Raw genomic sequence first — 25,241 nt, forward strand, 5'->3', positions numbered from 1 at the left:
TCTGAGACTGTAAGTTTTTGCTTGTATAATTACTAAAAGTGTCGATTAGGAGAATAGTTATAATTAAGTAATGTCTGCAAATAAAAGTGGGATGGGTGACGCCAGCGATGCTGACGTCACTCATTCTAATACTGTAAATGGGTTTTCTTCGTCGTTATCAGAAGTGGGATATCCACCCGCTTCTGCCGGACATTCTGTTCAAAGTAATGAAAATGTTTCTGCTTCTGTTAGCGGCGTACCCACGGAATTTTTCTCGCAGATGTTACAGGTTATGAAAGGCATGTCGGATCGTTTTTCTAAACAATCGGATAAAGTTAAAATTAGTGACGTATTTTTGCCATCTTACGATCCGGACGCCAATATAGGAATACGTGAATGGTGCCAACACGTGAGTACAGCCATGGAAAACTACAGCCTGGCTGATTACGACGTTAGGATGAAAGTTGGAAGTTTGCTCAAGGGTCGTGCTAGGCTGTGGGTAGACAATTGGTTAGTCTCGACATCCACGTGGGAAGAATTGTGCAATTTGTTAATAACTACTTTCGAGCCGGAAAATAGGTATTCTAGAGACATTTTTAGATTCCGTGAACACACTTATGACAGTAGTAAAGATATCGCGCAATTTATTTCTCAAGCTTGGGTACTTTGGCGTCGTATCACGAAAGATAAATTAAGTGATGAGGACGCGGTTGAGGCAGTTATTGGATGCATTGGGGATGATCGACTGAGAATCGAGTTATTAAATGCACGTGCGTCATCGGTTCCGGAACTTATTTCGGTAGCATCGTCTATACGCCACATTAAAAGACCAAACCCGAGTCAATCTAATACTCAGTTAGTTATCAACAAACGTCCACGGTTTTCGGAAAAACAATCGTCTTGCCAAGTATGTAAAAGATCGGGGCATGAAACACGTGACTGTCGTTTCTATAAGAAATCTGAGGGCACTCAGCCACGTTCTCTAGAAAACAAACCAGTGACTCCTCAGTCTTTTGGTTCCAAGACAGATAAGCCAATGTGTACATTTTGCTCAAAAGTGGGTCATACATTTGATAAATGTTTTAAACGTGAACGCGCCGTATTATCTAACATAGAATCTATCTAACATAGAACAAATATTAATTTCCTTACAAAGGACTGGTTTCTCAATTAATATTGAGAAAACTGTTTTTTTTTTAAAAAGATCTGTTGAATATTTAGGCAATATAATCTCTGATGGACAGGTGGGTCCAAGTCCAAAGAAAGTAGAGGCTTTAGTTAAGGCACCAGTGCCAACTACAACTAAACAAGTCAGGCAATTTAATGGCCTGGCCAGTTATTTCCGTTGTTTCATTCCCAACTTTTCCCAAATTATGCTACCACTTTATGAGTTAACTAAGAAAGACACTAAGTGGGAATGGAATAATAGACATGACGAGGCCCGCAACAAAATCATCCAATACTTGTGTACTGCCCCTACCCTATCTCTATTTCAGGAAGAAGCACCAATTGAGCTTTACACTGATGCCAGCAGCCTGGGCTATGGAGCTGTACTGGTTCAAGTAATTGAGGGACGCCACCATCCTGTTGCTTATATGAGTCTACGTACTACTGACACAGAAAGCCGCTATCACTCATATGAACTGGAAACACTGGCAGTGGTGCGAGCAATCAAACATTTCAAACAGTATTTGTATGGCCGAAAGTTCAAGGTAATCACGGACTGTAATGCTCTCAAAGCATCAAGGCACAAGAAAGACCTTCTACCCAGAGTTCATCGTTGGTGGGCCTTTCTACAAAATTATGATTTTGAGGTAGAATATAGAAAGGGTGAAAGGCTTCAACATGCAGATTTCTTCAGTAGAAATCCCTCCGGTGAGTTCTCCATGAAAATATTAACAACTGATATGAAATGGTGAAGAAGATGTACTAAAAAAGTCCTTCACAGATAATGTACATGGTACATATAAGGTTACAGTAGTCCCGAAAGCATTCCAGTGGAGTCTAATTAATTCATATCACACATCATTACAACATCCAGGATGGGAAAAAACTCTACAGAAAATTAAGCAATCTTACTGGTTTGATAAGATGAGCACAGTGGTAAGGAACTTTGTTGATAATTGTGTCATATGCAGAACCTCTAAAAGCGCTTCTGGTGCAGTACAGGCACAACTTCATCCCATCCAAAAGCCCACTGCACCATTTCAAGTGATTCATATGGACATCACAGGCAAACTAGGCAGCAAGGACTCTGAAGGACGTGATGAGTATGTAATTGTAATGAATTTAAAGTATATTGTGACCGTATTGGTATTGATATCCACTCAATAGTGCCAGGAGTTAGCCGAGCAAATGGTCAGGTGAAGCAAGTGATGGGTACATTAAAAAATGCTCTGACCATGATCAAAAATTATGACACATTAGAAGCACTACAACTTGCATTCAATTGCACTGCTCATCGTGTGACCGGCGTTGCACCCCTCACTCTTCTAACACGACGTGAACATTGTGTTGCACCAGAGCTCCTGAGATTAGTGAATATTGAAAACGAGTCAATGGATTTTGATTTGTTGGAACAACATGTACAGGAGAAGATGGCGACAGCAGCACAATATGAAAAACAACGTTTTGACAAGAATAAAGCCAAGCTCAAACCGTTTCAGAGGGGAGACTATGTTTTAATCAAGAACAACCCACGTAACCAAACTTCTCTTGATTTAAAATACAGTGAACCTTTTGAGATTTACAGAATCCTAGACAATGATCGCTACATGGTCAAACGAGTAACAGGAAGAGGACGACCACGCAAGGTGGCTCATGATCAACTCCGTAGAGCCCCTCAGCCAGGTGATCAGGCAGCCGTGTCGACGGACTCTGACAAGGATGATCTGCAACAACTGGAAACATCTGGTCGGCTTACACCAACACCTGAGCCTCATTTGTTGCAGTCACACATACCTACAGATGGCATACTGGAAGATGCCTAAGTCCCGGTGAGTTCTATCTGTTATTGTGAATGGCTAGTTGATGACTATGTCTATCACCTACAAATAGGAAATAAAATCAGATTAATATTAAACATATTAATCTATTTAACATAACTAACATATTCATAGAATAAATATTTAGCATAGACATTTTATTCATGTCTAATTTATGATAATTATTTACCATGTCTTTCAAATGTAATGTATGAGATGTGGCAGAAACTTAAAAAGTATTACTATTGTTATAACAACTCTTACTTTTATAAAAGTTCATAAAGTAAACTTTAAAAGTGATTGTTACACTTTAAAGTACCATACATGTTTCATGTTTCTTTGAAATCCCGTGTGGACCACGATCATACTAAATGATCTAGACCACACCATCAACCTAGACCTATTTCCTTTAGAGCCTCTGTGGACCACGGTGCACAAGACCACCCAGACCACAGCATCATCACATTGCTCCTGTGTGGACCACGATCATACTAAATGATCTAGACCACACCATCGACCTAGACCTTTTTCCTTTAGAGCCTCTGTGGACCACGGTGCACAAGACCACCCAGACCACAGCATCATCACATTGCTCCTGTGTGGACCACGATCATACTAAATGATCTAGACCACACCATCGACCTAGACCTACTTCCTTTAGAGCCTCTGTGGACCACGGTGCACAAGACCACCCAGACCACAGCATCACTCTTATATACTAAAACATAAAGGATGCAGATTTACGTGGAGTAACTGTATTCAAAATAAAATCATAAGCAGTGACATGATGCACTGAGCATATTAACAATAAAACATAAAGGATGCAGATTTACGTGGAGTAACTGTATTCAAAATAAAATCATAAGCAGTGACATGATGCACTGAGCATATTAACAATTCATTTTGTTATTATTTACTAACATGTTTATGTACCTACATTGAATTATTCATAGCTGATGACTTGGTGAAGTTGATTAGCTAAATATTTGGCAGCATTAAATGTACCTAACCAAATCATTAGTTAGCGTTCCTGTGTATAGGCGCTAGACTAAAATTAATAAACTTAATATTTCAGAATAATTGCCTTGGACTGGTGCAGAGCGCGCACCACCTCGCAGAATGGCCGTGTCGACGCATCGTGTTGACTAATTATTCGCAAAGAATAACTAATTAAATAATTCGTATTTATCAAATCAAACTGAACATCAATATAAGCTTTTGGTGTCTTGCCTAAATATTATTATTCATTTATTTGATTTTGTAACTTTAAAATGAAAGTATTTGATGGTTGGATTGTACCCATCAAATACAAACAAATTGTTATTTGTTTTAAGTGCAAAGATTTATTACCTAAACAATATTGTTAATTAATATTAGGATTTATTAGCATCAATCGATGTGTTTTTATCAACCTTTAATGATATCTAGCTAAAACAACATTGAAACGGATTTTATTACCATTGAGGTCTTTATTCAATTGACGCCCTTATTCAATTGACGCCCTTATTAATATTTGATAAAAACACATCCGATTTGGATAATAATTAATAAATTAAATGCAAAAAATTAATGTAAAGGCTTTAAAATTAATAATTAATTAGATTAGAATTTTTGATGTAAAAAGTTTATGGTTTTAACACGTTGTTGTATTTTAAAACATTTTTAATTATAAGTGTTCCGCTTATGAAGCACGCCATGTTGCAATTCATTCTTAGCGGTAACGAGGACATGTGAGGACCTGTGCTGTCTGAGAATTCTGAGACTGTAAGTTTTTGCTTGTATAATTACTAAAAGTGTCGATTAGGAGAATAGTTATAATTAAGTAATGTCTGCAAATAAAAGTGGTGTGCGTTCGCGCAGCGGAATGTTGTTGAATTTAAAGATATTAATTATGCAGATATTTAGTGTATGACGTCGTATAATTGTGTATGGTAAAAAAAAAATTGTGTACGCAGCCATTGTGGAGAAATTCACCAAAAACTGATTCCGCTGGGCGAACGTTGTCCTGGCGGAACTTATTTTAATCCATAGACTTTAGAAGAAAAGAGGTGTGTCCAAAAATTAGTGTGTATTTGTGTGTAATTGTGTATGTATGAATAAAATGAGTGCATGCATAAACTTCGGAGAAATTCAAGTTTCCGCTACGCGAACGTTTGGCCATTAGCTAGTTTTCATATAAAGCGCTTACATAGAGAGCTGTAGATTTTTACATACGTTGTTTTGAATTTGTTTATATTTGTTTAAAAAACAGATTTAGAAAAAATCGTAGGGCTTAAAAGATAAAAATATAAACGTAAAATACACTTAATAGGTCTTAGTTCTTAAAGTATGCACTTTGGGGTCTAGATTTTCACGTTTATACAAACCTTGTAAGTATCTGAAACATGTTGCCAAGTATCAATGATGTTCCGTTAGTAATTAAAGAGTTAAAGGACAATTTTACCATGAATAGATCACTGTTTACAAAACAGTCAAATATCACGACGTTCTAAAGGAATTGCATGGTAAAATGTATGCCAAAAATTAGTTTATTCATTCAACTATTCACATGCAAAATTTCATGTCATTAAATTTAGTTATTAAAGAAATCAATTAAAATACTGACGAAGCATCGAAAACCTACATAACCCGACCAAGTTCGGATAGCTACAAAAAAGCGTCCATGCAATATATTTAGGTAACATCCCAAAATTTACCGTATAATACCGGTATTGAATTGGTATAGGTGATAACACAATTGTTGTTTCGATATAATTTAAAGGTCATTTATTTTTGTACACCAAATTGTTGTTCAATTGTTCTGATTTTTCAGCTCCAGAATTGACTGGAATAATTCCGGAGTTCCGATAGGTATTCACATTTTTTAAAAGTTAATATTTTGATTTAATTATATTCTTGTGAACGCACGTAATTTAACGTCTGTGGAATATTCCACAAACTGCTAGTCGAACAGGACGCGCGCGGCTTCCCGCTTGAAACGGTACTTCCATCCTTGAAGAAAAGAGAGGGCAATAATATGTAATATACTTAATAAAAAAAAATTTTGTACACGGATATTTAAATAGAAAAGTACTTGTTAATTGAAGATTTGTTTTTATCGTAGATAGTTGGGTTATTATTAAAAAAATATTTTTAATTCAAGAAATGCAATTGTTTTATTTTTTCCTAACGCTTGTGTACGGAACTGTACCATATTAGTAAATACTATATTGGAAGGTTAAGAACGTCTCTTAGATATATGGCTGGGCCGCTTTTTTGTAGCTATCCGAACTTGGTCGGGTTATGTAGGTTTTCGATGCTTCGTCAGTATTTTAATTGATTTCTTTAATTACTAAATTTAATGACATGAAATTTTGCATGTGAATAGTTGAATGAATAAACTAATTTTTGGCATACATTTTACCATGCAATTCCTTTAGAACGTCGTGATATTTGACTGTTTTGTAAACAGTGATCTATTCATGGTAAAATTGTCCTTTAACTCTTTAATTACTAACGGAACATCATTGATACTTGGCAACATGTTTCAGATACTTACAAGGTTTGTATAAACGTGAAAATCTAGACCCCAAAGTGCATACTTTAAGAACTAAGACCTATTAAGTGTATTTTACGTTTATATTTTTATCTTTTAAGCCCTACGATTTTTTCTAAATCTGTTTTTTAAACAAATATAAACAAATTCAAAACAACGTATGTAAAAATCTACAGCTCTCTATGTAAGCGCTTTATATGAAAACTAGCTAATGGCCAAACGTTCGCGTAGCGGAAACTTGAATTTCTCCGAAGTTTATGCATGCACTCATTTTATTCATACATACACAATTACACACAAATACACACTAATTTTTGGACACACCTCTTTTCTTCTAAAGTCTATGGATTAAAATAAGTTCCGCCAGGACAACGTTCGCCCAGCGGAATCAGTTTTTGGTGAATTTCTCCACAATGGCTGCGTACACAATTTTTTTTTTACCATACACAATTATACGACGTCACACACTAAATATCTGCATAATTAATATCTTTAAATTCAACAACATTCCGCTGCGCGAACGCACACATAAAAGTGGGATGGGTGACGCCAGCGATGCTGACGTCACTCATTCTAATACTGTAAATGGGTTTTCTTCGTCGTTATGTACGTATTTTGTAGATGTAAGAGATTGTCCGCATTGTTTGTGAAAATTGCATCCTAAGGCCTACTTCTGGATATACACTTCCACCTTGAATAATTTAACAACTAGAGTATAGTCATTTTAGCGCAAAAATAGAATAAATACATACGTAAAACGTCTAAATAGGCATTTTTAATATGAAGTAGAGAACGAGCTTCTGCAGTTCAGATGCGAAAATAAGGGTTTTTTCAGATATATATTAATAAAAAAAGACATTTAAGCAATAAAATACTTAAAAATAAAAGGTCTTGTATACGAAGGGCGTATGTAAGTCTATAATAAATCAAATTAACCTTTCTATTATGGGTCATAGCACAGGGTTATACTCACTTGCGTGTTAATTAGCATCGAAATATAGGTAACATTCAAAATTTCTAGAGGCCGCATATAAAATAGGTCACTGTAAACTTGCGGTCAGGTACCTACTAGTTACATTGATAAACGTATTTATAGAATTATGTTTCACGTAAATAAGAGGCTATCAATGCTGCGGTTGGGTTTCCTTCAGTGGTTTAAGGTGCTATTTCTTGAGTCAATGTCTTAATGTATCAATTGCGTAATACTTAATATTGTACTAAGATTTGACGACTAAAAAGTGGTTCGAATTGTATTATTTTGCTGTTTTTATAATAAAATTATTGTACATTTTCACGATCTTGAGTCGATGGTTAGACTAGTTACGCCTCTACTTTAGTTTACTTAACTGCGAGTTTTTACTGTTCATTTAATGTTACTTTCATTTTACTAAATTGACTTGAGGTTCACAGCAATGACAGTTAAAGACGTAGTGTAATTAAGATTCATTTAACAAATTTAAAATTAACTTAGTAAATATAGAGTAAGTAGAACAGCCTTGAAGGTATCATTAATAATAATAATCTCTTGCAAGCTTTAACCATTATTTAGAAGCGTGTTCAACTAATTAATTTCGTTAGATTCGAAGTCACATAACCCAAAACTTACTAAATTAGTTCAACAATAACACTCAAGGTTTTAGTTTACTTTAAAGGCTTAAACGATGAATAAATCCATCAAACGCCCAAATACATTCGTATCCAATTTTACCCGTTGAAGACCTTGGTTTAAAGACTTAGTAACTTCATTAATAGTCCGTATTTATGCAAAAAGGAGCCACACACCAAATACGTACTTTTGAGATATCAATGGTTTTGAAAAATCATGTGCAGCTCTATGAGTTACACTCGGATTTGCACCGACTCCTGAAATAACAATAATTGTAACTTCATTATATGTATAATGTAGTAAGTACAATGATTGTTACTTTTAAGTTTGTTGTTGTATTGTTTGAAGTCGGTTATTGTAATTGTAAACCCTATTTCTGAGGCGAAAATCGACTGGTGCTTTTTTTGTTTAAGTAAGGTTTTAGGCCACTTTTATATTTAGTAACTACCTATTTAGCAAAAAAGTAAAAGTTGAAAAAGTGTTGTGTGGTTCCATTTTGCATAAATACGAACATAGTGATTGATACAGATCTGTGTACGGCCGTGGTGGCAACCTGGCCGTGGCATCATTAGTGACAAGATAAGCTCAACGTATTGAATAAGAACATTGTGGATGTCACACCTGAATCATGAATCATATTTGTCAACAGTATCTCTTTCAACAAGTCAACTTAATACATACAAGTAAATACTTAATATAAATGATGTACTTAGTTGACTCATTACTGCTTAAGTAGGTAATTTGTTTTTGGTTGTGTTATTACTTATTGTGTTGAATGATTATTGCAATGTTTAAAGTTCTGTTTTAATGTGTTCTAAGTAAATAGTGGTTTGGCCCGGTATGACTGGGACTGATGAATGAATGTATTGATTTATAGAGATCGGTATTTAGTAAAACTTAGAAAGAATTCAGTAATTTACCTGCACGTAATATCTAGGCGATTAGCCAGTTCCTGCATCCTCCCTTGCATCTTTTACAAAAATACTTGATTAAAATGCTTTGGGTAATGTTTACAATCTTAATTATAGGTGTCTATTTACGAATCTTAATTAGGTATTTCGTATTGGTTATTTTATTTTTCTTGCGCCACATCCGCGTTATTCTAAATAAATATAGGGTACAAAGTATGAATTAATTTAGCGACCTTTGTACATACCTAATGTGATCAAAGAGGCAACTTTTAAGCATACACATACTGAGATAACATTTATAATTATTTACGCAAATTACGAGTAAGATTATCAAAAGTTCTTACGGAGCAACGGTATTTTTAGAATGCGGACATACTGTCAAATACTGGTTTGTTTTATTTTTGATGACTAAGTATAAAAATAAACCACGTTATTTTGCCATGATTATTTGACGTTAATCAATATAGCTATGTACTGAATAGCTAGCAAAATCTTTATTTACTTTGGTACAATACAAGTTTAAATAAATTAATAAAATAAAGGTACCTATCCGGAAATTGCTGATTTCGCAAAACGGTCATGTCCTCAGTAATTAAAACTGTATTGTGAGTTCCGTACCCTTAGGTAGCGTATTTTTAAACTTATCTTGTTCTTACATGAAAAGTTAAATCGTCGTTTTTATATAAAATAAAAAGACGTAAAAAGTAGAAACAGTGAAAATTTTTACTAGGATGTAACTGTGCGCCTACAGGTAGGTTACTTCTTTTGAAATATACCTACTTGCTTTTATTGTTTTGCTATAAACAGGCTTGACATTGCGATGACCTTTAAAGCAGGATAGTCATTCAGTCCTTGACTTATTGTGAGAACAGATACCGGAAAAATAGGAAATATCGTCCGTCGCCAAACTGTCGACGGGCGACTGCGACGTGTGTAGGAAGTATTGACCATTTTGATCACGGTTGTCGCACGACATTCCAAAAACCTCTTGCACGTAGGTGTATCAATAAATAGTCACCTTTTTCCTCGGTTTTGCCTCGACAGTAATTACTTAAGCAATGTAAGAACAATTAGTACGTTTATCTGTTCCTGTGGTAATCTTAAAAGCTTTCAATATGCAGGTAGGTGTTTATATTGCAAATAAATGCTAAAGTTGAGATTAGTATTTTAGCATTTTGTTTGTTATGCGCCAAAATTACTAAAATGATTGTGATGAAATTTCATGGTCGATGTTTTCATCCCGGAAAAGCTTTTCACATGGATGTAGTCGCAGACAGAAGCCAGTCTACAATATTTGTAAACTTATGTTTACGAATGTTTGCTTTCAATTAGCATATTATACTTATTATAATTTATTATCACTACGTAATCTTGTTCTATTTACAGAAATGAATGTTTTGTTTAGACTGCTATAATAAGTGCCCACTGTTTACCCACATAGGAAGTAATATGGGTAAATAAGGACATACACATAGCTTAGGCTATTCATGTGCCATTATTTAGTCAAAATTTGTCGATTTCTTAATGTCCTGAACCCGGTACTCGCGGTCTACGAAACTAGGTTCCAGGGCGGGAACAGCAGCGTATTTCTTCAAATAATAACTTTCATACTTTTCTATGCATATTTCGGTATTTGTTAGTAGGTACGAGATAATTGAAGGAAACTAACCTAAAATAAGGAAAGAATTCGAGAATAACATTTCAAGAACAATAATCAATTGATTGGGAAAACAGTTGTAAGGTTTTATTCCATTCTGGTGACATCATGCAGGTATATTTTAGTTCTGCCAAGAAACGTTGCGACTCATATTAATTAAGTAGGTACGTGGGGCTAAGAGCATACGTTTGCTTGTAAACACATGACCTAATTAGGCTAATTACTTCATTAGCCACATACGTACACTTAAGTTATACATCTACTTTTAAAAGTTAAATGACTAACCCTCGGTTTCTGAGGTACATTTAGCGGTAGTTTATCTATTCAATAGCGTTTAAATTCATATAAAAAATCTTCAGCACGCGGGACATTTTAAATAGCACTAGATAAAGGACACTGATTATATTATTACTATTTAGCTCTTAGACGGATTTGCCTTTGTATTGCAATAAGAATGAACGACAAACTTATTATGAAAAGTAAGAAAATATTATCAGAAATAAAAATAATACAGCTACAACAGTTGAAACTGGAAATCGAACCTCTGGACACCGTGGGTACTGCCGTCACTATTTGCGTTATGACGTAGAGTTTAGAAAAACCTACATCATGAATAAACATAGTTAAAAGTATAGATGACGTAGATCGTTTAGAAATGTAGCCTAATTTAATTTCAAAATTATTATCTACGTCAGACTATTTTTATAACAGGTATGGATTAAGTTGCCCAAACGATTTATGATCAAACTTTTTATACTAGACGAATAATTTATGTGCAAGCTATTAAATTAATAAAAGGTCACAAACGCTGGCATAGATTAAGTTAGTAGACGAACTGACGAAACAACGAATTTATATAATGAAGGTACTCGCATCCACGAAGGTTATGGTCAAAGGTGCTTGACTTTTTTATTCTTATAAATATTCAAATTTCTATGCCAACAATCAAATAAATTGAGGGACAAAATATTTTGCATATTTACGCAAATAATCACACTACACAAACACTTATCCTGAGTGTACCTACATAATCTGTTAAGTGGATAAACATTATAAGTTATGTAAGTGCTTGGAAATAAGTATTCACGGAAGCTCGGCTTTTCAATTAAGTAAATGGAATATCAATAAGTTGATATAGATACGCTAGGTGCTGCTGCTCACAAAGCTTTAAGATATCTTATTAAATGACTGCTTGAAACAAGAAACTTTCGTATTCTATGGGAAGAGAAAAAGAAAAGTCCTTATTGGTTTCCTATCAATTGAATCATTAAACTGTGGGTACCCGTCTAAAGTTCACTTTAGCACTTTTTACTTGAACGACCAGCTATCTGCGCATTAAAACTACTTTTTATCGATTCTCTGACTTCAAAGGTAGTGCGTCACGTCGGTTAGCAACTTAACAACAACAAAAAATTGATGGACGCAGTCAATTCAGCCAAATGAGATATGGGAACAAAAAATAACTGTACATTAATGTTGTTAGACGCTTATTATTCCGTGGAAAAGTTATGTGCCCTCGTGCAAGAACAATAAAATACAGTCCGATGTAGCAATACTTAAGTTTTAAAACTGATATTTATATAATGCTATTTGACACTTTAGGCAGGTACCTAGGTATAAATGATATTGAAATACTACATACATTAAATGAGTAAGAACATAGATTATGTTGTTATATAATACTAAGAAAACTCATAATATAATAACACTTAGTTAGGTCCCATTTCACGTTAATACATCTTTAAGAGGTGTATTCTGTCCATCTAGCTATCTAGATCTTCCTTGCGAGCGCAAGAATTTTCGAGTTCGTTTCGCTTTTACAGTATCCGCACACTTTCATACAATATGTTGCTCTGTGCGGTTTCTGTGTGCATAGAGCGGTAGCTTTATCTAATCTCCGTATTGAAACAGTCCAGTGCTCTGTGTTTACTACTCACTACTAATTCTAAATACCCACATTACCTATCTAAGTACTAAGAGTCACCTATTAAAGTAACGATGTGGATTAAAACGACTTTAACAAGTCCTAATTGAAATTGAGTGACGCACCCGTCACCCGCCGTCAAAGGTTACATTTTATTAATTTTACTTTGGATTACACGTAATTGCGCTGGATTTTGCTCCGGGGACACATTAAATAATGGTAATTCTTTATAGGTTGCCGCAATGTAGGTAAAAGTAATGATATTAGGAACATTAATATGGAAGCGAATCGATCCAGTGAATGTGGCAAAAGATATCGAGTTATGTGACAGTTGGACCATCACTCAATACCACCCATTCACTTAGAGCTATCTATACGTCCAGAAGCACCATTACGAATTTCCATTAAGTAGTTTGGTGTCATCTCTTCGTATCGATCGATTGAAATTCTTATCTACTTCTAAGTTCTCTTAAATTACGCTAGAGGCGCTGATCGATCATTGATTCAAAGGTAGAGATAACGATTTAATATTTGTGTTCTTTATGGTTCGTGATCACGGGTTAATTTACAAAGCGATATCTCTCTAGCAAACATTTTACGAAAATCTAACTTTCGGCTCCGCCTTTGCGAAATATTTTAAGCCAGAATTAATTTCCAGGCAGCGCATCCGATAGCGCAAACGATAAGCCAGGGAAACTCCGGACTAGCCTTGAATACATATAGGTAGCTAACCAGAAAATGGCTGTACTTATGACAGATATAATAATAACAAAAAAATATAAAAACGAACATTTATTATAAAACCTATCCGATTTCATACATTTTTACTTAAGTGCAATTTATACTTATACATAAGTACTGTGTGTACAAAAGAAGGATAAATTATCAACTAGAATTTTTCTATCATCATTAAATGCATTTTCAACACAAACCAAAGCAAATGTATAAATGTTGACTATGTCAAAATTTCTTTTACAGGTACTGGCTAGTGACAATATTATAAAAGGTTTATTAAAATTATGTCTACAATTTTAGTACGAACTTGTTTATAAGTCAAGCTGCTTAACCTGAAATACGTCTTTTACGTTTGTCACTTTAAACTTGGAAATGAAAACAATTTTTCAACAACAAACTATTTGTTTTGGTTCCTAAATAATTTTCCTAAATTCAATAAAAATAATCTTAACTTAATTACTTATTAATAATAATACATGAATTGAAGATACTAACCAAATTTTCATTTGTATAGGTGGTTAAATTCTGGCTATTAGGTCCTACACCATTGAACTAACAGTCAGGTTCTTCATACATATCTAAAGTCACCACTGGAGCCATTGGCTTTTACTTATTATTTATGTAGTAAAGACAAATCTGTTTCTACAAAAAACTATCAATAAATTTGTGAAGAAACAATTTTGACTGTCATTTTTACTTTAGTCCTATTTATAATACATTGGCTGTTACTATTAATGAAGAAACTGGCCATTAGTTGTGTACATTACTAATACTGAAGTGCACTTTCGTTACAATAAACCAATAATAAGTTCAGTTTACAAAATGGCTTAAGAAACAATATTATCAGCCAAATATCAGCATAGGACCTAAAGAGTTATAAAAAAAAATATTAAAAATTGTATATGTGTTAAAAATTCAGTCTACTAATTTTAATTACACTTACATTACTTGTTTTAATTAAATGAACAACTTATGGTTCCTTATTCTATGTCTTACAAAACTTCAAAGCTTTTTTGATATCGTATAAAATAAATTGATTGTACTAATCTTTGCACATAATGCCAGGATACATCCACACAAGAATCTAATTGTGGATGTCATAAAGGTACCTATTTAGTGTAAAAGGGTATTCAGAATGTTGGTATTTTACATAGCCAGTTAATTATTCATCAAAAGCATAGGTAAATTTATATTTGTATAAAGTTAGTGAACATGCATGTATGAAACATTTAGATTGGGGACATGTTAATTATAAAATATGTCACCATTTACATAAAGTGATATCTTACAATAGGAAATACACATACTAGGTTACTAATACAGGTCAAATAAACTAGTCAAAGTAATACTTAGATAAGCACCTAAATAAATCTTTTGTTTCGCTTCAACAAATCTGATAACACCTAATAAATAAAGGAATGTTAATATGTGAGGACAGAATCATGAAATTGGGAACACAGATATGTTAAATGCAGTACATGGATTTTACATCTACACAATTCTATAATTATTCACTGAAAGTCAGTCTTTTGTTTTAGTAGTCAATTCTTCAGTGAACACCAAAATTTTGTCAAATGTATAGTCAGTTTAACATCGTCACATCTTTGTTGTGGCTTCAAGTGAGCGCAGGAGAGGTGCGCGGGCCATATACTAGAAACGATCTTTAGAGGCATGCAGGTCCGGGTTGGTCAGGTACTGGAGCTCCTGCAATTCCTGGAACTTCTCGTGATCTCTGATGTGAGCATAGTTGGCTGATAAGCACATCAGATAATGTACCAAACTGAGTATCACCAGTACACAAGATACCATAGCCAGTATAAACATAAACTCTGCCTTCTCAACATAATCTTTGCAGAACAGTTTAACTTTATGTGCCTCACAAATCCTCATGTCTTCCTGTTTCACACTTGAGGGAAACATAAAATCAAATTGAGTGAAGTCAATGCATGTCGTGTGGTCGGTGTTTTTCGGGTTCGAACAAAGTTTCCAGAATATCGTGAACAGGAAGGTCGTTATAACTAGGAAACCAAGTAGTATGATCCAAACAAATGTCAATATATAGGTAATTATCATAAACACGGCGCAAGAAATACGTCCTCCGACGCGAGCTCTCCAGGCTCGGTACACTCTCTGCCGAGTGGCACCTGTTGTTAAACATCCCAAACACAACAACATGAAACCGAGCGCCGCCATACAAGCGCTGCCAACAATGAATATCATTTGCAGTGCTTCGATCCATATTAGACGGAAGTGAAATACTTCATCGAACATAAGTATGGAAAGAGCGGAACCCCGGTACATGGTCCCGCAGAACACACCCACGCCCAAACAACACATTATCGTTGCAATAAGAGTGGCATGGGGCACTCTTGTGAGGCAGGCTTGGCACGCGTCACCCATTGTTTCCGATGTTAGATGGTTCACAATACACTTATTTATCACAAGTTACTGTTTTATTTCCACATAAACCTTTGTAAGAACTACTCATTACACAAAAGGGAAAGTGTATTTTACAACTTGAATTACCACAAAGTGTGACAAATAACTTTGACGTTCGTAAATTGCGTTACAGTTTTCAGAATGAGTCAGAGAGATAACATATACAATTGCACCACAGATTTCCCTTTTGTGGTTAAAATATAAAAATTTACATCAAAAACAGTGCAAATAATTATATTTGTAGTAAGTAATCAGTGGTACAAAAAGGAATCATTTGTTTACATTTCGCAGTTTGACTATTGATGTTTTCGAAATACGTTTCCGAACGTAAACGATAATAGTGGCCACGTCAAAATGACAATTCTGTCAGTAGTGATGTAAATCGTTATGCGACTAAATGAAGTCGATTATTTAGTTTAGTATGTAGTAGATTTTTTAACGTACTTAAACAACATTGTTCTGTTCTCAATATTTTTTCCGATAAATATTATTGCTGTTATCACAAATTATTTTACATTTTTCGTCAGTCCGATAAATAAAACAAATATTTCGCTGAGTAAATAGAAACAATACTCAGATTTAGTGTACACCACCGTAGTTTGTTTTAAATATTTATTTCATGTAATAAACGAATTATTAAAAAACGTATTCAATATAATGTAAACAAGATTAGTTCGTATTATAGTTGTTACTTTATGCAAATACAAATTATTTACGTATTATGTGCTCAATCGGTGTTTTTTTATTGTTTTATTATTATTTATATTAATCTTTATAAATCATTGTATGTATGCATTAATTTCTGTTAGTCTGACTAAACTTTTGACAGTTCAATAGCACAATAACATTGCCCATCCCTAGAGTCTTAAGAAGTTTCAATTCTTCATTCTAGATTTTCGTGAATTTATTAAAAGATACGTTGAAGTTTTTAGATAAAACGTATAAAACTGTCTCAACATGGAAACCCTTTATCATCAAACCAACCAACTGATACAGGAAACGTCGGAGTTATTTCAAAAGTTGGAAAGAGATCCGTCCAATTACGAAGGCATAGAAAATGCTATTCAAACGAAAATTAATGCAATTAGTGCGTAAGTTTTGGATCTTCTGATTAATTTTATTTGAACTATTATTAGACTTCCGTATATACTTAAAATAGTAATATCCTTCTGTGTTTCATACATTAGTATGAGACTAAGCTAGCATATTGTTATAACCAAAGGAAACCTTAGTAATCTCCGGTACTGACGTGTTACTAATTAATGAAATCTGTTTAATTTCAGGAACTGTGAAAAGTTGGATATCTATGTGTACAAAACACCAGTTAACCAGCGGCCTATGGCCAAAATGAGAGTTGATCAATTGAAGTATGATAACAGACATATTCAGGTAAAAAAACAATATTTTACAGTTTTAAAAGTACAGCTGAAGATAATAATGCTATTAGAAGCTGTAATATTTAACACTTCAAGTCACAATATTAAAAAAATAAAAATGAATCAATCTCAATACAGCAATATGTCATAGTGTATTCTCAATTGTTCATTGTGGATTAGCTGAATCACTTTTATTGTCATAAAATTTATACACTTTAATTTGAAATGTTATATTGTCTGATGCAACAAAACCAAATTATTACAGTATATATACCCATTTTATGATATTATTGGCAGATATACAATATTAGAGACATAGTAATATGATTCAAATTTAAGACATAATTTTGTCCAAAAGTTGATTGTAGCACAATTACGCCATCTAATTAAAATATCAGGCAATGAAAATTAAAGAGACCAAAGAAACCATAGTTGATATTACATAACGTTTACAAATAATTGTTACTGAATAAATATTGCACATGCCTTACAGTTAAATCTGCATTATAAAACCAAAAACCTGTCTAACAAAATATTAAACGTAAATATTTTCACAATCCACAGGCAGCGTTATCAAATGCTCGCAGCAAGAGGATAAGAAGGGAGCAGGAGCTTGCAGACAGAGAACAGCTGCTAAGTCGCAGGTTCGGACATGATCACACTGCCATCAATGTGGACTATCTTGGACAAGAACAAGTGTCCTTACAGAACTCACATCGGAATGTCGATGAAATGATACACACAGGTACGTAGCAACTTACATAGTACTACTTAAGATTCAAAAGAAAGGATAATATATCAGTTGATGGTAGTGGCTTTCGCTTGATTGCTACTTTTTTTAAAAGTAGCAAGAAATTGTCCCTAGGCTAAAACAATCATATTATTATGGTGTGGACAGTGAACATTAGTAATGACTTTTGAGAGGCATTGTGTTAAAACTGAATATTTATATGTTATTGATCATTATTTATATGTTATTGATTATTAAGGTACAATATTCTTTAATTCATCTTAGAAATTACAAAAGATTACTTATTATCTCTCCTATCCAGCAGTAAGACAGTCATGTTAAACATTAATTTAACTATTTTTGAACTATGACTATGATTACTGCCCTGAATCAGAATATTCAATAAGGTAAATATGCCATGTCTATCTTTTACTTATTCTTATATTTATCTTTTGGGTATAGAACTATTATAGAATCGTAGAAATGTCTATGAGCCTTGTAATGGTGACAAACTTTAAAAACATATCAATAGTTGGTATGAAATCTAATCAGAAACTGCCTGCCTAAATCAAGGTGCAGACTGTGGTAGTTTACACAAAATTCAATAGATGGCGTTACATGTCTTCTTGGGTCTGTACAAACAATTTTTGTTTTTATTTTTATCAATTACTAAAAATATTCAAATTGGTCATATCCTTCTTTGAAATTGTTCGTAAGTATTTTTTGTTGTGTGTGTTAAAATTTGTGCTTATTTTGTTGACATTGAGACAAATATAACATTCTTTTATCTGGTGTACCTACCTGATATTTTTTACTTTTTTTTATTTTAGTACTCATATTTTAAATTACAAAAAAGGAATTATGAATACAGGATCAATTTATTAACACAGGCTGGTGTTATTTTGTAATGAACAGGTAGATTTGCATGTGATATTTTATAAAAATAATAATATTTAATTAATAATTAACTTTATAAAATATACCTATAGTTTTTTTACGGAACTAATTAGTAATTTTAAATCTGCAAATTGATATCTCAAGCCTTGGGCGAAGTATAAATATTCAAAATTCAGGTTTTTTTTTATTGAGACCTATTTTTTGGCATCGTCATGTCAATTATTTTTTACATTTAGAATCAAGATTTATTGTTTAGTAAATAATGATGACTCTGGTACATAAATTATTATTTTTAGTTTTAAATAAGAAAAATCTCAAGGTTGATCAAAGAGGTGTACATAGTGAAATAATTACTGATAATAATACTCGTTAAGATGTTATTAAATAACAAAGACAATTTTATTAAGCGTGTTTATGGTCATAAGACATGCGAAGAAACATAGTTTTTATTATTATACATTTACGTTGGGAAATTAGTTTTTGAGTTGCAGATTTTTAGAGAAAGAGGGTTTTATTTATAGCTTTTGGGTGCAAAGGCATTTAATTCGGAAGGGGATGAATATCCCCTCGTTTTTTGACATTTGCTTGATTGCCGAAAACATAAATTAATAATCATTTTATGTCAAAAGTGGCACATTGCATGCAAATATTGCTCAATGATCCAATGACAGCACTGATAACATACACCACTTTGTTTTACTTACAGTGCTCTCAAAAATTCTCTATATTAAACCCAAAAAATCATCAATAAGATGGTCTGCAATTTCTTCATTATTAAAAAAAGACTGTCTACCTTTCAACATAATCTTAACTTATAATTACTAGGTATTAGTTTAAGTCTACTTAAGTATCGTTTGGTATCGGTTTCGCCCTTGACCGTTAACGCATGACATAATGCCGTGGATACGCTTACGAACTAATCATGTAGGTCACACGTAGGTTCCGAGAACCTTTGTGTTATAGTCACTATTGACATTTTACTAAGGCTTGGCCTCTTAACAAACTTTGTAATAGGTAAGCGAGTATCAGATGTAGGTATGACGTGTTATTATAGTGTAAGATGTCATGGTTTTTAATGACAAAGTAAAGACTTGTTAGATTTTTTTTAGTAGTTAATTGGCGAAATATAATTTATTTTGCGCACGCATCTATATTTGAAAACGGCGAAACGAGTGTTGCTTTATAAACCTCGGCCTACACCTTCAGGTATTTCAGACGATGTTACGTATGTGTGTAATTATGTATTTCGAAATAGGTATGCGAGTAGCGTCAATAGTATTTTTTTCGAGAACTGTTGCAAAACTATTAATTATAAGTAATAATAAACATTAATTTCAGAATTTAAAATTCCATATTTGTAAGTTAGAACAATATGAACTTATGGTCTATTATTAGTAACACTAGCGTTAGTGTTAGGAAAATTTCAATTTATTTATTTATAAATAGCTAGATAGACAATTATTAATGTCTTGATCATAATCGACTTCGAAAGGGTAATAAAACTAAAGCAAAAAATGCTTGAGTCTTAACCAGTGTGAAAGAATTTTATATTCTATCGTGTATGTTGCACTAAGCCTTTTTATTTGCCCTCATGGGAACATGGTTTCATGGTCTCCATTTGTCCCCACCACAAAAACACGTGAGATTATTAACTGTAATATTTCAATAGCTGTTTGTTTCCTAATTTATTGATCAAATTGAGTAAAAACGCCACACAATGCAGTGTCGCGGAATATTTATATCTTTCCCATAGTTGTGAACCGAAATAGCTAATTAGTTAGTGAAATAAATAAAATTCAAAGAGCATATGAGCTAAGATGTAACTTTAAAAATTTTACTGACGATTCTGACAATTAAAATCCAATGTCGTCGCTTCCATTGCCGTTATGTTTTTATTTGTATAAAAATATTTATAAGGTTAAATATTAATAAGATAGGAGTTGGAAGTATAATAGAAGCTCCACGCTAAGATTTTTTATGGTCATGTTAACCAAATACTAGTCTTCTTACAATTATATTTTAAAACAAGCATACATACAAATTACAATACATTCAGCTAATTAAGAGTAAATAACTAAATGTGCTTTAGAACATTCAGAAACATTAAAATTTGTATTAAATATTTCGCGCCAGTTGGGTCTTGATTGAACAAACTTTCATTAACCGTGGAAAGCCTAAACATATTTACACTAGAGGTTGCATTTATAAGCCTATAAACTTTATAGGTCGAATTCATTTAACAGTAACATAACAAAGTAATTTAGTCGTCAACGACATAGTTACCAATAAACGGCAATGAAACGAGTTAATTAATTTGCCGCGATTGCTCTACACTCTATACTCTACCTATAGACCTACAGTACGTACCTACACGTACAGACATTAAACCAGACATTGAGAGGCTGTGAACTAAAACTGCGATAATGTTCGAGTCGTTCGCTACGCGGCGCTGCGATCGCCGCACGTGTTTTGTTGCTCCTCACAAATAATAAACAGAAAAATAGCATGTGCAATATAAACAAGAGTGAAAATTATTACGCGATGGATTGCAAATTTCATCATTTGATTCTACATAACATTCGTGCAGCAGACCGTTATGAAACAACCGTGAGAAAACGTGATAAGGATTTATATGATGAAGTAGGTGAATTGTGAATACTTAATTATAAAAGTTGAATAAAATCACTCACCACATCTTGAGTCAAGTTGTATACAGCTTGCACGGCACTCACAGGTATAATGTCTTCAATCACTGCTTAATAGTCCCATAAATAATAACATGGGCGTGCGGATAAGACATCTGACATGACCGCACCGTATCAAGGTAAATTTAAAATACAAAGTGGTGTTTTAAGAATAGGTAGCCTAGATCAAGATTACTTCACCCGCCGCGCGCGACTCGCGTTAGCCGTGCACCTAGATAGTACTGATTGATAAAAATTAAGCTTCCTCTAACAATTTCCTACTTGCGTTCATGAGAATATAACAAACTTAATTGAGATAATAATGCTTTTCGTTCTCATTCCTATGTGATCAACTTAGCCTTGACTCGAGTCAAGTGAGCGAGATATCGTAAAGTATTGAAACTGGTTACTTATAATTTATACATGCGAATCCTTCTTATACGTATTTATATGTTTTATACATACTAAGAATAACAACAACATCAGACTTATACAGAAAATAGTGTGCGGTATTCAAATATCAGCTGCGTCAAAATATTTTTAAGACTGATTATGACATTCGGGATTTTCGGAATGAATGCTAGTACCTTGTTGTCACAATTCTATGTGCACTTTTCTTTTTGTATTTATGTTGAGATTGGTATAACATTTTCTTTGGCATTAGAACATAGAGCAATATTTTCTGTAAAGTTCTTTTACCTTTATAACGCTACATACGGTACGTGTTACAGGAGAGGTTTACCTTTGTAGTTTCACCTGCGCAGATAGATTGGAAAATATGGGGAATAGACCTCCGCAGTGTAGGCCTACTATTTTTGATCACGTGAACTATCACGTGCCTAAATAGATTTCAGAGTTTGTACTTTCGCGAATTACAGAAAGTTTAGTAGATTTAAACGTCAGTTGGAAATGAATGAAATCGTAGTGAGAATCAACCGTTTTTTTGTAGTTTCGTTTTTATCGAAACAAGGTACTATGTCCCCAGTTTTCTGAACAAAAGGACATGCAGTAGACCGTAGCGTGAGTGTGCGGGATTACGTGACGGAGGAGTTTACGGTGCTAAAAAACAATAGTTAAAAAGAACATTTGCTAGGCAAATATGACTTATAGCGTGGCTTACTTATTAGATTTGGGGGTATAATATTCTATTCTTACGTGTTTAATTTTGCCATACAAAAAAAATATTATAGCAACCTAAAATACATGTTGTTTGTTCCAGGTACAAGTATCTTGGAAACGTTGAAGTACAACCGTGAAACATTAAAAGGTGCTCACAGAAGAATCATAGATTTGGCCAACACCCTCGGTCTGTCCAACGCGACCATTTCTCTGATAGAGCGAAGGGTGTCTCAAGACAAATACGTGTTGTTCGGCGGAATGTTCGTTACTTTGGCTGTGATTGTCCTTGTCATCGTCTACTTGACGTAGTGTAGATAATATTCGACTGAGTTCGTGCAATCGTGAATTCGTGAACATTCAACCATAGAAAGTCGCCTGTCGAAAGAGCTTTAGCGTGCAATTAGCTGCAACTATGTGTTGAAGGGGGTTAGATTAAATCGTTTGACAGACTGTGTGACAGATTTCATAATATTATTATCAGCATTTAGTTTACATAACGACTGATAGCTACAAGTAGTCACAAGTCATTTTTATAGACATTTTAGAAAACAGTCCCAAATAGAAAATAGTCACCGCTTCGTCACATAATTCCAACCTTTTTTACTTTTCCGCTGAGCCAAGGATTTTATTTCATGCCAGGAATATTTAACTGACGATTGCACTACTCGAGTCGATATATGTATTTATAATCGTGTGAAAGTTACTGTAAAGTTATATTTATTATATAATCGGTAAAGTATACGTCTATCTTGAACTATTCGACGTTTTTATTTAAAGGAAAGTGCGGTGAATAGAAAATGATAGTGCAACAATTTGTTGCTTAAATGTTTGGCAAATATTTCGTAAATTGTTTGTCCCAAATTTATTTATTCGACTTGTATTTTGGGACGATAATTATTCTAAAGGTTTGTTTTTGTTTATTGAGATGACAATAAAATAACTAAAATTTGGAAGATTAATGTCAATCGAATCCAAAAAAAAAATTAAATTATAACTTGCAATGGGTTCTACCTGCTTCAAAAACTGTTATTTAATTTAACACAGAAATGTGATCATTTTTGTAATGGCAACATTGTATTTTGTTGATGATGCCTAAATATGAGGTGGTGATGGGGTCAGTGCTCTCAAAAGCCGGTTGTGTTGAACTTTAAGGTCCTACGTGCTGCTTAAATTTAACATAATTATACTCATATTATTCGCCAATGTTATGTTTGTATTTTCTTTGATGTATCTTCTTGTAAAATTCCTTCGAAAATGTATTGCTTAGATATTCCATGATAATCCTATTTGTAAAATTCGCTAGGTAATGAATACAAAGGAATAAAATAGTAATTATTTTTATAGATACGACATAATATTGAAACTTTAGTACAAATAAATGGAAAAAGAAAATGTCGTAAAATCGTTCCGGTTTCTTTCTACGCCGTAGCCAATAAATGTTTTTTCTACTTTTTTCAACATTCCTTTATGTGAGTTTGTATGCGTAAACTAGTTGAACCAATCCAGTCTCGAAAATACTTAGCGAAAAAATACAATAAAATTACGATAATTTACATAAATAAGGCTATTTATAAAACAGTCTTTAATGTTTATTTCTTCGACCTTGATGGTCATTTTTGTTTTTGGCAATATTGGTAATTTTTAATCTGTGTTCAATTAAAAATGTTTCGACCTGCATTAATTGTAAAGTAAACAATTTATGCTAATAGCTTTTATTTTTGTATATGACTGAATATTTAAATCACAGTATATTTTAGTATTTCTTTCACAATATTTAATATGAATAATTATAATACCTGTGTTGTATGCAGTTACTCGCTTTAGTTATAAAAGAAGTATAATTTAAATTATCGGGGTGTTGTTTGATGCATAATGTATATAATCTGTAAACATATTAAAAATAAAGAATTATTAGTTTTATATTTTGAATGTATGCATTTTATTTATTCCTCACAACTCTATATCCGCTTCCTATAACATAGAAAATTCAAAGTGCGCTTTAGGTGCAACGAAGACGACAGACTATCCGTGACGCACTTTTTAGTCTGTGAAAATAGAACTTATGCTATTATATGCAGTAATGCACACAACGCGCAAAAAGTCCGGCGCGTTACTACATATAATTGCGTAAGTTCTAACTTAATGTTAAGATTTTTGACATAATATATTACTTAACTAACATCTACACGCAAATGCATAGTGTTATAGACCATTATAAACGTATAGACGATAAGTCTTTTTCTAATGGACCGATCCTATTAAGATGTGCAAATTTGATTGTTCCCTATAGAAGATCTCAGGGAGTACATACGAACTGTGTTTTATTCAATAATTTATTATATTAAGCTTTAAAACAATGCAGCGGTATTCTGATCTTATCTGAGAAAATCATTGCAAACAGTAATTAGTACCTTATACTAATTATTACCTAATATTTCTAATTAAGTTCCAGACTTCATGAAGAGGAAACAAGACCATCGTTTAATTGATGTTTTATTTAGTACTCTATGTATTAAGCGTTCGTCTCATTATCAATTTATGTATTATACGATAATATAATCATTTACAAGAAGGAAATTTTCAAACTACAGTTTTAATTGCAAGACTAACCTTGACTGCTGCAAATAGAACCTGCTATTATTAAATATCAACTTTGACGTGAATA

The 25,241-nt window shown here is 33.3% G+C and overlaps 3 protein-coding genes across 6 annotated transcripts in view; 1 reads left to right on the plus strand and 2 right to left on the minus strand.

Moving 5' to 3' along the window:
• The window catches only part of LOC142980920 (multiple C2 and transmembrane domain-containing protein-like), a 56,017-nt gene extending 34,328 nt beyond the window's left edge, over nt 1–21,689 (minus strand). Inside the window, exon 1 of the mRNA XM_076126557.1 lies at nt 21,464–21,689. Within this exon, the coding sequence (XP_075982672.1) occupies nt 21,464–21,468 (5 nt within the window). The 5' untranslated portion in view covers nt 21,469–21,689. The remainder of the gene's footprint in view (nt 1–21,463) is intronic.
• On the plus strand, nt 71–24,505 carry Membrin (golgi SNAP receptor complex member 2). Of its 4 annotated transcripts, none has more exons than XM_076126613.1 (6): nt 2,837–2,975; nt 4,039–4,727; nt 16,663–16,861; nt 17,054–17,159; nt 17,711–17,891; nt 22,677–24,505. In XM_076126613.1, exons 3-6 carry the CDS (start codon nt 16,728–16,730, stop codon nt 22,883–22,885), a joined length of 630 nt encoding a protein of 209 aa, XP_075982728.1. In that variant the 5' UTR covers nt 2,837–2,975; nt 4,039–4,727; nt 16,663–16,727; the 3' UTR covers nt 22,886–24,505. The 4 variants fall into 4 exon arrangements, 3 of the variants coding, with proteins under 3 accessions (XP_075982728.1, XP_075982711.1, XP_075982719.1); XM_076126596.1 differs by having other exon boundaries at nt 16,696–16,861; XM_076126604.1 differs by having other exon boundaries at nt 16,703–16,861.
• M6 (neuronal membrane glycoprotein M6) lies at nt 13,374–15,885 on the minus strand. Its single transcript, XM_076126625.1, has one exon. It carries the CDS (start codon nt 15,729–15,731, stop codon nt 14,982–14,984), a length of 750 nt encoding a protein of 249 aa, XP_075982740.1. The 5' UTR covers nt 15,732–15,885; the 3' UTR covers nt 13,374–14,981.
• Nucleotides 24,506–25,241: the final 736 nt, after the last annotated feature.

This window comes from Anticarsia gemmatalis, chromosome 2, assembly GCF_050436995.1.
Source record: "Anticarsia gemmatalis isolate Benzon Research Colony breed Stoneville strain chromosome 2, ilAntGemm2 primary, whole genome shotgun sequence".
NCBI lineage: Eukaryota > Metazoa > Arthropoda > Insecta > Lepidoptera > Erebidae > Anticarsia > Anticarsia gemmatalis.

What these genes read in the sequence shown, in the direction of transcription:
- Membrin (XM_076126613.1), top strand. Translation starts at nt 16,728, where the DNA reads ATGGAAACCCTTTATCATCAAACCAACCAACTGATACAGGAAACGTCG. An exon ending in AAAATTAATGCAATTAGTGC is followed by an intron (nt 16,862 to 17,053) that starts GTAAGTTTTGGA and finishes GTTTAATTTCAG; the next exon opens with GAACTGTGAAAAGTTGGATA. An exon ending in ATGATAACAGACATATTCAG is followed by an intron (nt 17,160 to 17,710) that starts GTAAAAAAACAA and finishes CACAATCCACAG; the next exon opens with GCAGCGTTATCAAATGCTCG.
- M6 (XM_076126625.1), bottom strand. Translation starts at nt 15,731, where the DNA reads ATGGGTGACGCGTGCCAAGCCTGCCTCACAAGAGTGCCCCATGCCACT.